Source organism: Diadema antillarum, unplaced genomic scaffold, assembly GCF_040938485.1.
Source record: "Diadema antillarum isolate AM-2024a unplaced genomic scaffold, OU_Dant_1.0 scf00000223, whole genome shotgun sequence".
NCBI classification, from domain to species: Eukaryota; Metazoa; Echinodermata; class Echinoidea; order Diadematoida; family Diadematidae; genus Diadema; species Diadema antillarum.
The window spans coordinates 86,191-101,299 of NW_027271112.1; the positions used below are offsets into that span (position 1 = coordinate 86,191).

General features: G+C 40.4%; 2 protein-coding genes across 2 annotated transcripts; both read right to left on the reverse strand.

Annotated features, from left to right (window-relative positions):
- Positions 1-2,215: 2,215 nt before the first annotated feature.
- LOC139724572 (E2F-associated phosphoprotein-like) lies at positions 2,216-7,698 on the reverse strand. Its single transcript, XM_071635704.1, has 4 exons — positions 7,414-7,698; positions 5,983-6,161; positions 5,256-5,495; positions 2,216-3,627 (listed from the first exon to the last, which is right to left on the reverse strand). The coding sequence occupies exons 1-4, from the start codon at positions 7,500-7,502 to the stop codon at positions 3,068-3,070; spliced, it is 1,068 nt and encodes a 355-aa protein (XP_071491805.1). The 5' UTR covers positions 7,503-7,698; the 3' UTR covers positions 2,216-3,067.
- Positions 7,699-12,613: 4,915 nt separating this feature from the next.
- On the reverse strand, positions 12,614-13,090 carry LOC139724573 (V(D)J recombination-activating protein 1-like). Its single transcript, XM_071635705.1, has one exon. The coding sequence runs from the start codon at positions 13,088-13,090 to the stop codon at positions 12,614-12,616; it is 477 nt and encodes a 158-aa protein (XP_071491806.1).
- Positions 13,091-15,109: the final 2,019 nt, after the last annotated feature.

A 15,109-nucleotide genomic window follows, 5' to 3' on the forward strand; every position in this document is an offset into this window, starting at 1 on the left:
TCCCTTCTGTTACCCAACAACAATCATGCTCATTTAACAGTAGCCACTTTTTTCGTGTCAGTTGAGAGCAAGTACAGTGTACATTAACAAGTGTACCGGTACTTGCCCGATTTACTTCAATGGCATGTTTCAGCAAGATGTTTGATGGAAGCAAAAATTATTTTTTACTCTTCCTTACCTTGATCTTTTGACACTTGTCATATTCTTGTGAAATTAATGGACATTGTTCTATTATGTTGTCTTTCAGGATTGTTCTCTGTGTTTGGTCAAAAATGAAACTCTTGTCAATCTCACGCAAGTCCATGTCACTTGCCCTGAATCTAGGCATTCTGGAGTTTTGAAAATGCTTGTGTAGACAAAATATCCGAATACACATGGGGAAAACCAATTGAGCACTGACATTTTCCATGATCTTGTCAAGTGAGTGACTTGTGTGAGAGTGACTGTATAGTATTTTAGTTCACTCCATGTGGATTTGACTCGGAAAGAAGTTCAGTACAATGTATGTGTTTTCCAGCATAAACATATTAGTCCAAGTTGTGGGACTGACATAGCAGGTACAGTCATGTTGCTGAAATAGTGCAGGTCATAGAGTAGACACAATCTCGCCTACCCGACTTCTGAGTTTCCTCCCTAATTCTAGCGTAGGAACATAAACCGTAACTGTACCCCCCAAAAGAAAAAAAAAAATCCAGAGCAAAAACCAGAAAGGGGGCAAGTTTTCATAGTGAAGACCAAAAACTGATCTGTAATGTGGCATTACACACTCTGTAAGATAAGAGATAAGAGTAAACAAAGCTGTGTAAAGCTGATCAAGCTTTGACAGTTGTACTTCTAGTAAAGTTGACTGCTGTGGCTTGTGGCATGCCACCAGGCATTACAAGCTTGCATGCCTCAACCCCAATGTTGTGTCAGTGTGCACAGGATGACATAGCTCCTTGCTGTTGATCTCTGTGGGTTCCAGCTTTCCATTTACTGAATGCACCTGTTTTGTTTGTACATTTATCTCAACAAAGTTGATTGTGAGCTATGTGTGACTTATCAAATGAAAAAATAAATAATTGAAGCTATACTTGATGTAATAACTGTTGTTGGTACATCTTTTTATTGTTTTCATGAACCTTGCGCACAATTTCTACCTTCATGACAGCTAGGGTACCTCACTGTACTCGAGACATGTAATTAGTTTGCAACTGATGAGAAAGAACAGAATTAATATGTATGCTACAAGTATTTTCTATCATTGTTTTGATAGGCCTTTCGAAATTACTCCCCTCCCCCACCCTGCCAAAAATATAATATAAAATAGCATTCTCATGAGTTAAGCACAAGGAAAAACAGTTACAAAGCAACATCTTTTATCTTTTGGAAGATTGGAAGACAGACAAAGAAAGAAATCCTTGATAAGTTTCTGTGGAGTCAGAGAGAAATTGATCCATGAGAATAACAAGGTAGAGAATACTCTGAAACAGAAATCAATTCCTTGTAAGTGCTGCTGCAGTAAATGAACAAGGCTGACGGTCTTAGAAGGCAATAGGATGCCTTCTTACATGTACTTGACAAGCTGACAAAACATACTCCTGTCAGTAAGTTTGAATTTGCGGGTACAGTGTACCTTCACTGAGCTGCTGCAATTTGTTGCGCTGCTCCAACCACCCTTTCATAATGATTTTCACTGAATACTCGCATTGGAGTTACAGGCGATGTTTATTTTTACTTTCAATGACTTTCATAAACAGGGAAACATTTTGATGAAATGGAAACTGAATGATGGCCTGAATATTGGAAATATGCAGCACTCATCCCACCCCCCCCCCCAAAAAAAAAACAACAACAACAAAAGGAGCAGAATCACCATGCAGTTTGAACAGAACTTTTGACAATGGTCATTTGAAGATTAATACATCATATGTATATACAGTCAACCTTGCTTAAGTCGACCTTGGAAAAGTTGATTAATGGCCTAAATCGAAGGTCTTTTAAAGTCTTCTTCTCTTTATATTCTATTGATTTTAATCCCTCATAAGTAATACAATGTATTTTCCTTAAAAAGTTGAAGCTATTTCTTCAGTCCAAATACACTGTAGATTCAACTTAGGCAATATTGACAGTCCAATATTGTGAAGAGGAGAAGCACTTAAATAGTACAGTAGTGAGGGAATTCTGACAAAAATGACAAACATATTGTACTTTACCCAAAATAAATGATCCCTTGTCATGTCGTGAATGCCAATGTATTTAAGCATTATTACTGCAGGGAAGTTTAGGCTGGCCATGACAAAAATTATGAAAAATGCCCTAAACACACCAGAGAAGCCCTTGAGACAGTTCCATGACACTCATATTTCCTGACTAAACATCACATCAATTTAAACCCAGAACTAGAGATGGAGCATTGTGCATGTCATTGGGTTGAGCATCCATTCATGCTCCTGGTCGGCCAAATTCTGTAATTTTCCTCTCTATCAATATGCACAAGTTGCTGTCAAAGGACACAAATGCTATGGTCATTTGTTCACTTCATTGCAATCTGACATAAAATGAAATGGGGAAAATATTCACCCAACTGATCATTTTGCAAACTGCTGAAGCCACAAATGGATCAGATTACCATTTATCATCCAGTGCCTAAGAATTCACAGTCATACAATGTAAGTAAAATGAAGGCTATAGGGCAATCAAACCAAATTCATTTATATTGTTGTTGTTTTTTCAAATGGTACTATTACTTGAATATTGGTTTGTGACAAGCATGAAAAAGATAGCTAATAAATGTCTATATAAAATATGTTGGCATCTGATAGATGATAAATCCATCTGAAATATACAGCACAAATCCTGACATTCTTGGAAACAGAAGCAATGAGATCTAACATATTACGAGTATCTTGACACTCAATAAGACAAAAATACGGTAAGCATCCAGCCAATTCCATGATCAGAAAAGTTCATGCTCTAGGTCTTTTGCTCAAGAGCCCCTCACACTACGTCAACATCAACCAAGTGTTCCAATATTGTGAAATGTTTTATTTACACTGTTCAAAAGATAAAAAAAGAAGAGGTCTTTCTAAGCTGCACTCGACAACACATTGAAAAAGTGGAAAACGTCGCTCTTGTCCAGCACTGCGACTTCTGTGTTGCATATTGAGCACTTCACAGGGTGGTAGAGCTCGTCCGAGGCCGAGCTGCCCCCACCATCTCCTCCTGCGTCCTCTCCCTCATCGTGCTTTCTCTTCTTCCTCCAGCGCTTCCTCTTGGAAGCGGGATATCGCAGCTGCTCGCTCCGAACAATGCAGCAGTTCATGACAAACATAGCACGATACTGGTTCGAGTACACTTCGTGTCTCTGGCAGTCAATGCACAGTGTAGTCATGCAAGCCGGACAGTTCAAAATGGCGTCAGTCTTGTGGACACCTGCCCCTCCATCTCCACCATCCGACGACTGCCCGGCGGCTTGGTCAGTCCCGCTAGCACCTGACCTCCCACTCTCCGACTGTCCCGCCCCTTTCCGGGGATAGTAGTACGCTCTCTGCTTGTCAATCCAGTTTTGGTTTTCAGTGTCAATATTCGGGTCATACAACAGTTCATCATTGCTTGGAATGGGCCGCTGCTTCGGTTGCTTGTTACCTGCAAAGCAAAATCAGAATAAGAAATATTTGAGATGTACAATGCCACCTCTGTATGATATTCTCTCTGCCCTTATTGATCTCCTAAAAGCCCAAACCAAAAAGCACTCCAAGATCCCTCTCTAACTAGAGCCAGGCATTCACAAGGGAAAATTTCCTTTCCAACATGAAGAAATGGCCGAAATCGATTACAACAATAAAATATTTTAATAAGATAACCAAACATAATGACATATATACATATTAAGCATGCACGATGCTGAGAATAAAATTATTATTTCATGGGAAACTCTATGTATGACAAACAAGCTTCTGAAATAACAACAGTAACTTTTAGATAACACACTTCCCCCTTTTTTTTTTTTTAAATTTTCCTGCACTATTTTCATTCCATTTGTTACAGCACAAAAATGAAATGTGAGTTTCAATCGTTACCTTTGTCAAGTTCTACTTCCAAAGTGCAAAAGTATAACACATTAAAGGATCTATTTCTGTTTACTGTGACCAATCATGATTTCTTTGTTACCTTGTCCAGTAATACAGGGGAAACTCGGTATAACGAACACTGCTATAACGAGATATCGGTTATTACGAGGAAATTTTCCCGGTCCCAAATTTCCTTCCACACAAGTCTATGTAAAATGCTACTCTTATAGCGAGATCGGCTATAACGAAATAACTGCTATAACGAGATAAATTTTGTGATTTCCAAACAAAGAAAAACATAGCAAATCAAACCTGATATAGCGAGGTAAAGCAAAATGTCTGCGGGTAAAGCTTTACTTCGCCTGTGCTATCATGTTCCGAGATTGTAAAGCTCGATGCGCCAAAAACTGTCTTGCACACACATATTTTCTTCAGTTCACTCTACAGCTAGCACCGCATGTTGTACGTGTATGTGTGTGTCTGAGCGCACTGATACATGCAGAAAATGTGGTGGGACGGCCGTATACATGACATCATCATGACGTTTAGCAAGTGTGAGGCAATCTGATGCTGTGATTGGCTTTCTACGTAGGGAATTCCCCATCTTCACACACACGCAGTCATAATGTACATACAGAATGAATGTGTCACACACACACATCATTGTGCAGACCACATTCAAGCTTTCAACACACAACACACACCCATACCGTAACCACACACCAATCCACAGACGATCTTCACATAATCGCAAGCTATATAGATTTACAAATTCAAACATCTACAATTGATAAGAAAAACATTCTTGATATCGGATTTCATTGGCGAAAAAACATTCTTACCCATAAAGGTGAGTAATTACCTCACACACATTACCAAGTTATCAGTATTGATTGAAAGATGATGGGTAGTCCCACATGTGCAAATTAATGTCTTTATGTTATGCTTTCTGTTATGCCTACTGATATAACGAGATATCGGCTATAACGAGGAAAACGACTCGGTCCCGACCATCTCGTTATATCGAGTTTCCACTGTACCAAAATTATTGCTGTCGCCAGTATTATTTGAATGGAAGTTAATAAAGAATCATATAAGACAAAAAAAAAACCAACAACAACAGTGTCCTCAAAGAAATCAAATCAATGCCTTATATGACTAAGGTTTAAGCCCTTAAAATAAAAGACTGACATTAATACATACTCTTCTTGCTCTTGCGCCCCTCGCTGCTCCCACTCGCTCCAGCTCCACTGGCAGACGGCTTGTCTCCCTTTTCTTCCTCGTCGGAATCGAAGTAGATGTCGTCGTAGAACTGCTGTGCAGCTGGTTGGGATGAGGAAGCGGAGGAGGAGGGAGGGGGTGCTTCACCTGGAGCACCTTGTGTGGAAGATGGTTCTCTCTGGGATGTACCAGCCCCTCCTGCAGATGTCAGCCTTCTCTCAACTGAAAGGAAGCAAAAAAGAAATAATCATATGACTGAGACAGTGCTCTTGCAAAATGGTCAGCAGTTTTTGAGTTTCTGGAGGCTGCCACAGGCTTTGCCATATCATTACAATTAATATTTTAGCACAATCACATCAAAAGATATCACCTTTTAGTGGGACCACCAAAAGCTGCAAAACAGGATGAGTAAATTTCATGATGTTGAAGATTACATTAAATACCTAAATGATAGTTTGAAACGTTTGGATGTAAGTTTGGGTCATTGACTCAATCACAACTGAGTAGACTTGTAGGTCGACTGTTTGTTCATTCACCCTCCTAGGAGAAAACATAAGAGATACTACTGTAACAAAAAGGTTCATAGATATACTATTGTGTGAAATGTGGTAGTGCAATTCATGAATTGGAGATAGCTATGTTCTCATTTTGACCATTCCATCTCTTCCTAGAATTTTTTTCAAGCCTTGTTCAAATCAAGGTGATTTACCATTTGCCACAAACTGCTTCTCGTGATCTCTCATCGTCCTATCCAGTTCAAGCTCCATCTCTTTCTCAAATTCATCTTCACTGGACGACATCTGCAGGCTTCCATGACTCAGACTGCGAGTCAAACGACGCTTCTGCTCGGGAGTTCCATGGAGGATTATGTCCAGTTCATCCTCTGAGCTGAAAACAAAACAAAAGTCACATTTCAAAACAAAACATTCATAACTCTGGAATATGCTTAAAATTTTGATTATACAGCTGTATACTTGTATGTGGACAGAAATTTGACAATACTGTTAAAGAAAAATGAGAAAAGGAAGAAGATGATGTGGAAAATTAAAATATATATTGAGGTGATCCCCTAGATGTACCTTGTACAAAAACAAAAACAGATTGTACCTCTATAGACTAAGAGGTCCTCATTGAGATTAGTGCTGAAAAACCTCACTTTGCCAACTGGACCACACTAAGTAAAGTGTGTCACAACCAAGGGCAAATACAGTGAGTCCAAGAGAATAAAATTCATCTCATCCACATTCATCAACATTGTCACTATCCATCATTATGAAAGGTAGTGTGCTGTGGTTCCAAACCAGAAGTCTTTTTACGATAAAAACAAACAAACAAACATACAAACTAACAAACTCACCAACAACAACCAAATGATAGAGTTAGAAATGCCAATGCACACCTATTCTGGTGACATAACATTTTGCTCATACAACAATTGCATCGGTCTTTTTCTCCAAGGACTATTAAAAGGAACAGAGTTTGGGTTGTGATAAATTAAAAATTTTTAAGTTAAGACCTAGATTCTAGTTTGATGCACAGATTAGGATTAAGTTTAGGGTTGTGTTTCAGTGGTGGATCCACAGGGGATCGCACCGCGCCGGGTGCACGCGCCCCCCCCCCCCTTATTTTTTGTTAAAACAGACGGAATTCCTGGATTCACCCCTGTGTTTGTGGGATTGCGGGTAAGCCCGGGGCCGTTGTAACCAGTAACATAACAGCAGGGTCGCTGGCGCTGGTGCAGATACTTTGAGTGGGTAGGGGTTATGTTTGGCTTTTAGCGTACATGTAAATTTACTGATATTTAATGAAAGCAAATGTCACAGAAGCAAATGTCATGGAAGCATCTATTTTCTATTAGTAATTGTGCGTAATTGTCTGTGACAGTGTGACATTATCAACATCAAAGAATCTTAATTTCTTCCGTCATGGTATTAACTATTTTAATACACCAAGCTAATTTATAGACGGATAAGTTTATCTCATATATTCTACTTCTAGACACTAGTGAAAGAAAAGGCTCTTGAAAATTCATGTTTAAAATTTATCAAAATTTAATCATACTCGCAGTCGCACAACTCATGAACTGAGGCATGAGCTGATCATGCTGATGAAGAAAGGCTAGTTCTCCTAATAATCCTACCTCCCGTCGTCGTCTTCCCCGTAATCATTTGAAGTCCTGGAGGATTCTCTGCAAGGTTCCCCGAAGCGAAATGGTATATCACTGTCCATGTTTGTTGAGTTTGACTCTGACTGTGTCTGTGCAATTCACTTGAGTTAGCTGGCGCTGGCTAGGGGAGGCCGTTTTCTGGTCAAGCTTTCACTTCAGCAGTCAGGGTCTGTCACCGGTCACCTCCCTTCCATTCACTCAGTCCCAGTGTTGTAACTTACTGAGTACCTGAATTACTCAAGCGTCTGGTAATGCCGATACAACTCAACTGCCCTATTGAAGCTACTCAAGTCGAGCGATCAGTCAGTCCATACCATGCATGCATAAGGCATTGGGCACGTACCACCATCATACCAGCTGTCATAGCCGCCGCACCGCCGGACGGAGAGGCTTGTGCAAGTGGGTGCCCAAAGAACACGAAGTCATGGGATTATTGGCGTAAAAGCTGCGGTGTTTCCGGTCAATCAATCACGTACTAGTTCGATCGAGGGCGAGCGGCATAATTTGCGCGCGCGGATGTGTGAACGCACCATAGAGCTTAGTATATATCTCTATGGAACGCACGCACAGCACAATCGCAAACGTTCTCAGCGGACACGCGTACAGCGTACATATACATTGTACGTACAATGTACCATGAATTTTAACCAGTCACACGTGACACAAAGCTAAAGAAAATTAAAGGGAACATCTCTACCCTCAGCTAGCTCGCCGGCCGGTGTCAAAGGACGTGGGCAGTCGTGTACACAACACACTACCTTTGAAAGTATATCTCAACATTATTCACCTCAACTCAAGTGAGTATTGCTGGAATCGTATCATTCCCCATGCCATGTAACGTAATTTGAAGTAGAGACTAGAGGGGTGTCTAGGACTCTCAGTAGAGTCTAGGCTTTAATCACGTCGCTGTTGCTTAGAGTCATCGGACATCATACACATTAACTGCGACCGGCAGCCCCATTCGCACTAACATACACATAGGTTTATAAGTTATGTAAAACATAGTTTAGACCCTAGACTCTAGTTACTGACGAACACTACAACACACAACAATGAACTGTTAAACCACACAAGGCCAAGGAAAACCGGACGTGCTGCGTGTTCAGATCTATTCAACCCTGGGGAGCTGCTAGCCTATGCCGCTTTAGTGGAATAGTGCATTAATTAATACACTATCACTACCTAATGCCACGCTAGTATCACTTTGACCGAAAGATCGGTCTGTATCTGTCCGTCGGGGAATGTTCCGCGGAGACTGCGTCTGGCTTCACGGATCCCCTTGACAGTGCTTGAGGACAGCGTTAATGGCAAAATATTAAAGAGTCCTCCGGACAGACGGATCTTTCTGTCTAAGTATCACTATGCACTCACCAGTGCGGTTTGTTGGAGGTCCAACTCCAACTGGCTGTATTAAACGTTAATGATAATATTTCACATAGCTGTCAGAAAAGAAACTTTTCCACAGGTAATTTTAAAGGTGCAATTGTTGTTTGATGATCGAGGTCTGGGTCAGTGCCGTGTCATCTTTCTGAGCAATCTGATCGACATCTGAAGATTAAAATTCCACAGGAGATGTTTGGGTATAAATTGGGAATGGGAGGTCTAACAGTTAGCCTACTGTAAATTAGTTTCTTTATACTCATCCAACTTCTATTCCAAGATCCAAGATTCATTTTGAAACGCTAACAAAATGTTGGCTTTATTTCAGTGATTTTTCTTACCGGTATTCATTTATTATTAAACTTAAATGAAATTTCACCTGATGTCGTTATATGACACAAAAGTAAAGTTTAAATCCCATCCAGAAATATGTGCAAAAGTGTAACTCTGACTATGAGTCACTCTAAGCTGTAATTTTTATGTTGTGAAAGTAATAGCCCGACCAGACGGCGTGCGAACTTGTGTACAGCGACAGGGCTGTGTATAGTTTAATATGAAAGTATGGTATTTGAAACTCTACCCTCACTGGAAAGACGATTTATTGTTTTTCCGATCACTTTCTACAAATGAAATAAATATGGTATATATTCCTCATTCTTCAAGGCAAGTGATGTATAAAGTCATGTAAACTCAAGTGTTGGTAATCTTTATTCTTATTTCATCAATCTTGGCACAATTTTTATTTGCACATCCCCATGTTTCTACCACATGTATCGCTCATAAGTACATGTAATTACCATCATAAGGACATACAGTACAGACTTGTCTTGATCCTTGAAGAGAGAGGCTGGTCAATAGTGGTCATTTAATGCAACCAATGACACATGAATCAATTGTTCTTCTATCTGTGTGACAGTTCCAGTTTGGCACATACTTTTGTAAATGTTTTTTAGTGGCGGCATCAAACATGGGATCAAAGGTATGGATTATGACTGTTGTGACTCCATCTCTTGAACCTCCTTGGTTGTACGCTATGCTAATACTGTCACACAAAACTCATAATTCCAGCTGTGCAAGGACAATGAGAGTATACTGTACTATAAAGTAAATAATTTTTAAGATTTTGATATCCTACTTGTACTGTGTTAAATAGTTATTAACATATTTTGTTTGTTGACAGAAAGGACAAGATAGAGGAGAAAAACTTGCCACCTCTGTCTTTATTCTCGTCCTAGGTAGCTCTTGTATCTTCCAGCCACACTGAGGATCGATCATTCTTATTTTCTACATTGTAACTGTGATAGAATCTTGAGGTTTTGTTTGTTTGTTTTTTCTTCTTCTTCTTTTTCTGTTTTTCTTGATTGTTTCTCAGGTATCTACATTACTGGGTGACAGTTGGAAAAATCGATGAGAAAATTCCTCTTTGCCACTTTATAGAGTCTGCCACCCTCACATTATCCCTTGTGATGTTTTAGCACACATTGGATTGCTGGACTGAAGGTTTGGGTGCACCATGTGGAAGTATCTTCGATTTCTGAACCGGAGGCTGGACAGGAGTAAGAATTCTGTGTGGGGCAGGAGAGTGTCGCTGTTCTATGCATTTGGAACTTGGACGCTACTCGGCGTTTTCTTCATCAAGTGGAGACAGGAAGGCCTGGACCTGAACGCAGCAGTCTCAACGGAAGCGCCAAATCTTTCTGACGAGGAGAAGACAGAGCTAAAGAGGGAAAGGATGTTGAAATTGAAATTAAGTGAGTTGCTCTTCTACTGTAGTTGCAGTCCCTTTTGATTTAAGTGACAGCTCAATCTAGACCTCATACCTTGGTTTCCATATAAAGGGCTACACCACTACAATTTGTACAGTCAACTTTGTGTACATGTAAGTCAAATCCATTTGGACGGAAGAAATAGCTTTGACTTAGAGAAAACTAGACTTATGAGGGATTAAAATCAATAGAACATGAAGAGAAGAGGACTTGAAAAGACCTTTGACTTTCATAGGCGATTATTAAACTTACATGAGGTCAACTTAGCAAGGTTGACTGTAGTTTGGTAGTGGCAGCTCTTTAGGTGCAGAAGAAAAAGACCTGGCACGTACATATGAACAGAGAACAGGAATTCTTCCCACCCCATCCACCTCTCCCTCATAGTAAAAAGCAAACAAACTAACAAAAGAAAGAATAACAGATTTATGGTGAATGGGTACAGCATCATATTTTTAACTATGGCTTTGAAAGAGTGATATAAAATGTCTTTGAATAGTATATTTATTTCAATAGCTCTCCTATTTTGCAAGCTCTGGAAAACAGTGGTTATCTTTAGAGTAGAATGCTTACATGCAAACCAACCTTTAAAATTATTGCACTTCAAAGAAATAATCTATTTTTGCATCCAAATACATGTTCATATAAATACCATTTCCTCCTTCAGTTTAGCCGTCGAGATTTCTCTCTGACTAGGAATGGCAATTCACACCATTAAGTTGATTTTGTGATTCAATTCCCTACATGTTTCAATAACACGCATGGCACAGTATCATGTGTTTGAAATGGTCTTGAACCCTGCAACCAACCTGCCTTTGCCAGTAAATTTGGTATCCGTGTATCTAACATGGAGTCATATTTTATATGACTGTACATTGTACTGTCAACAGTCAACACCAGTACTTTGATACACTGTGAAGTGCTCCTTGAGTTTCAGGCTTAATTTATTTGGTCTTTGTAAAGATATAGTGTAAGAATGTGATGCTCTATGTGTCTTTTGACACTTGAAGTTGAATTTCTAAAATTCCCTCTTCTCTATTTGATGTTGTTTATTTACTGGTCTTTCATTTATTCATTTATTTTTTTTTTATTTTGCCATTACAGGAAATGAGGAGACAAGTTTGTATGTGGCGGAAAATGTGTACACCCCCCTGGACTTCATGGCGTAGCATCTCGCCCAGTTCCAGTGGAGAACCTTGATATGGATGTGTGCAAACATGTATTGGACCCGCTCCTACATAAACATGTGGACAGAACATAGACAGACAAGGATTACCTGAAAGCAATGTGCAGTGGAAATTTCACTTGTTGTCTTCAATTTCAGCTGAAATGACAGTGACAAACTTTTATGCCATCTCTCTTTTTGGGACACCACATCAGTTTTCAAGCTTATCTTACATATGGAGTGTTGGGAGCACTTCTTAAAGGATGCACTTTATTGTTCCTTTGGACTCTGTGAATATGATTTATGTTTCCTTTTATTATGATTAATGCATGTGCTTATGTGTGCTTTGTACAGAGATGATTTGAGCTCAGATTTAATTTACATGACCACTACAGAAGTACAGTTGTAGTCAAATACTTATAAGCAAGTTACCCCAGGACAGATTTCTCCATGGGCAGCCTTCAAAGAAGGAGGCATTGAGAGTGCTGCTGCTGCCAGCAAACTTGAACCGGCAACCTCATGAGTGTCTATTGTCTCATCTCTTGAGTCACAACAGCTCTATGTGAATGTGACCATGGGGCTATTACGAGCCCTTTGGTTGAGATAAATATTAAGATTTTAAGTTTTTGCCCATCTGCCCATGTCGATGGCCGTTGACTTATAGTTTGATACTTCTTCCTCGGGTTTCTTGCTGTGTAGACCTTCCTTAGGCATTGAAACTTACTCAGAACTGATATCAGGTGTTCCTTTCCTTCTGCATTTGCAATGAGCTCCATGGGGCTATTACAAGCCTTTGGTTGAGATTAAGATTAAGATTTTAACATTTTGCTCATCTGCCCATGTCGACGGCCGTTGACTTATAGTTCTATACCTCTTCTTCCTCCAGGTTTCTTACCCTGTAGACCTTCCTTAGACATCGAAACTTACTCAGAAAGGATTTCAGGCGTTCCTTTCCTTCTTCATTTACAATGAGCTCCAAGAAACATGATTCGTTTTGAGGATTGAAGAGCTCCCTGGCATGATTGCCAGGTATCATTAGGTTTGGCGCCAACCCAATCATTTCACGAACATGGTCATTCAACCGCTTCTCGGCATCGTCCAGGAGTTCCTTTACGTCATGTGTTGCCTCCCACACCTGCACACCTGCGATCTCTCTCATGATCAGTTTCTTGAAAAACTGACCTAAATTGATGACAGCATGTGTTGAATCTAGAAGTTTCATTCCGGGATCAGAAAGGAGAATGGGCCTGCTTTTCACTCCCTTGGCGATGTCGCCCAATTCTGCCTGCGAAAGTTTGTCTGGATTGATTTCCAAATAAGATGCTAGGTCTGCAGTCTCCATGTAGGTCCGGTCAATCTTGAAGTTTCCAAGTTCCAACTTGGCTGATTCTCAAGTGGCATGGCATAAAGTGCAAAGGTCTTTCGAGCCACTACCTTTCAATCCTCCGTCAGACCTATCAAGTTTTTCGTTGATCATGGAGTTGTAAATTTTGAGGCGATGCAGACATGTGGAGTTTACAGTGTATGTTTTCATCACTTGGCCTTGCATGAGGTTTCTCTTGAACTCATTGTCACGCGCAACTAAATAGCTTTTGATGGCGAGTTTCTGTCTCCAATGGCTTCTAGAATCGGCCTGTTGATGTGCATGGCATTGGGCTTCTGCTCCTTGGAAGTCTGTGATTCGAGTGCCATCCTTCTTCACCACCTCTGACTGAAGAACTGCAAATGCTGCCCTGAATGCCTTGTCAGGCAAATAGTGTTGGAGGAGCCATTGTAAAATGGAATGTCCCCCATTCCATCTACACCATCTTTGATTGCGGTGTGCAGGATAAGCTCTGGATCATCAGTGAAAATCCATGCTGGGCGAGCCCTTCAATGATGTCTATATCCAGCTCCTCCAATGTTTTTGCGACAGCCTCTCTGTAACTCCACATCACACCTACAACTGTATGCAGTTTGACTCGGCAATCTCTCGAACAATGGCAGCCCCCCGATCACCTGTGGCTCAAACATATTACTGATGTGGGTCATTTGGAGATCCTATCGTTTGACAGGGGTGTGATGCATGTAGCTGCTGGTAACCATCATGCCAAAGAATGCACTTCCAGGCATGAAAGATGGCTCCCTCTATGGGGAATTCAAAGTTTTTGAAGAAATTTGGTCTTGAAATGGCTGAGATATCCAAAAACAAAAGAGGTCCTAATGAAAAATGGGACCCACCTTTTATTAGGACCTCTTTGTTTTCAGATATCTCAGCTTTTCTAAACCATTTCTTTAGTAAAAGTATAAACTTTGAATTCCTCTTAGAATTGTATACTCTTGAATATCTCATAGTTTCTAATTACAAAATATCTCGTAAAAAGTTAAAATCTGAATTCCCCATTTCAGCTAAACCTATACCATCCCTTTAAACTGTCTATACTATTGTTGCTGTGAAATATTCATGTTGATAATGCTATATTGAGGTCTGAATTCTAGGAGAATACTTTCCCTCCTACTGACTCTTTCTCTCCATCTCAGTAAAACAATGATTGCCTTCTATTCACGCTGTCCGCTACTTGGGTATCCCACATACCAGAGTGATGATGTGGCAACCCCAGTAAAACCAGTCCTTTGAATGCAGTTACAGAGTGCACGGTATATCATATAGTGTGCTACAATTCTAGTAGAAATCAGTCAAATACTGTGAAACTTTTCATTGGAGTGTTCCCTTTTCCCCTCGTGCAGAAGTTAATGCAGACTTCAGAGACTGTACAAAGTGTTCGGCAAGTCCATTTGTGGATGGGTGAAATGGAGCGAAAGTCATGTGTTTCACTCCACTGCGTGTCATGAAGTCCTTGAATTCAGCTGAAGTGAATTGCGGCCCCTTGTTGGAGACAAGTAGTTCTGGGACACAGTTTCTTGCAAAGATGGCATGAAGAACACTGATTGTTTGCTCGCTAGTTGTAGACTTCATGAGTGTAACTTCCGGCCATTTTGAGTATGCATCGATGACCACCAGGAGCACATGTCCGTCCATTGGTCCTGTGTAGTCGACATGCACTCGCTGCCATTTTTCTGCTGACCACTCCCATGGATGGAGTGGAGCTAGGGGTGGTGAATTTTGTGATGCTTGGCAACTGGTGCAGCATGTTGTAGCCATCTCTTCAATTTCTTTGTCTATTTTCGGCCACCAGACATATAATAGCTGCGTGCCAGCGCTTTCATTTTCACCATGCCTACATGTCCACTTTGAAGTTCTTTCAGCATTTTTTTCCGAGTTTTTCAGGGACTATTATGCAATGTCCCCACATGATGCAACCTTGGCACAGTGAAAATTCATTCCAGCTGTAGAGTTGTGTAATTCGTGTTAGCGGCGAAC

Bases quoted from the DNA above. Each gene is read 5' to 3' on its own strand.
- LOC139724572 (XM_071635704.1), bottom strand. From the start codon at position 7,502: ATGGACAGTGATATACCATTTCGCTTCGGGGAACCTTGCAGAGAATCC. The intron at 5,496-5,982 runs GTAAATCACCTT...GCTTCCTTTCAG, and splicing joins GAAGCAGTTTGTGGCAAATG to TTGAGAGAAGGCTGACATCT. The intron at 3,628-5,255 runs GTATGTATTAAT...TTTGCTTTGCAG, and splicing joins GGGGCGCAAGAGCAAGAAGA to GTAACAAGCAACCGAAGCAG.
- LOC139724573 (XM_071635705.1), bottom strand. From the start codon at position 13,090: ATGGAGACTGCAGACCTAGCATCTTATTTGGAAATCAATCCAGACAAA.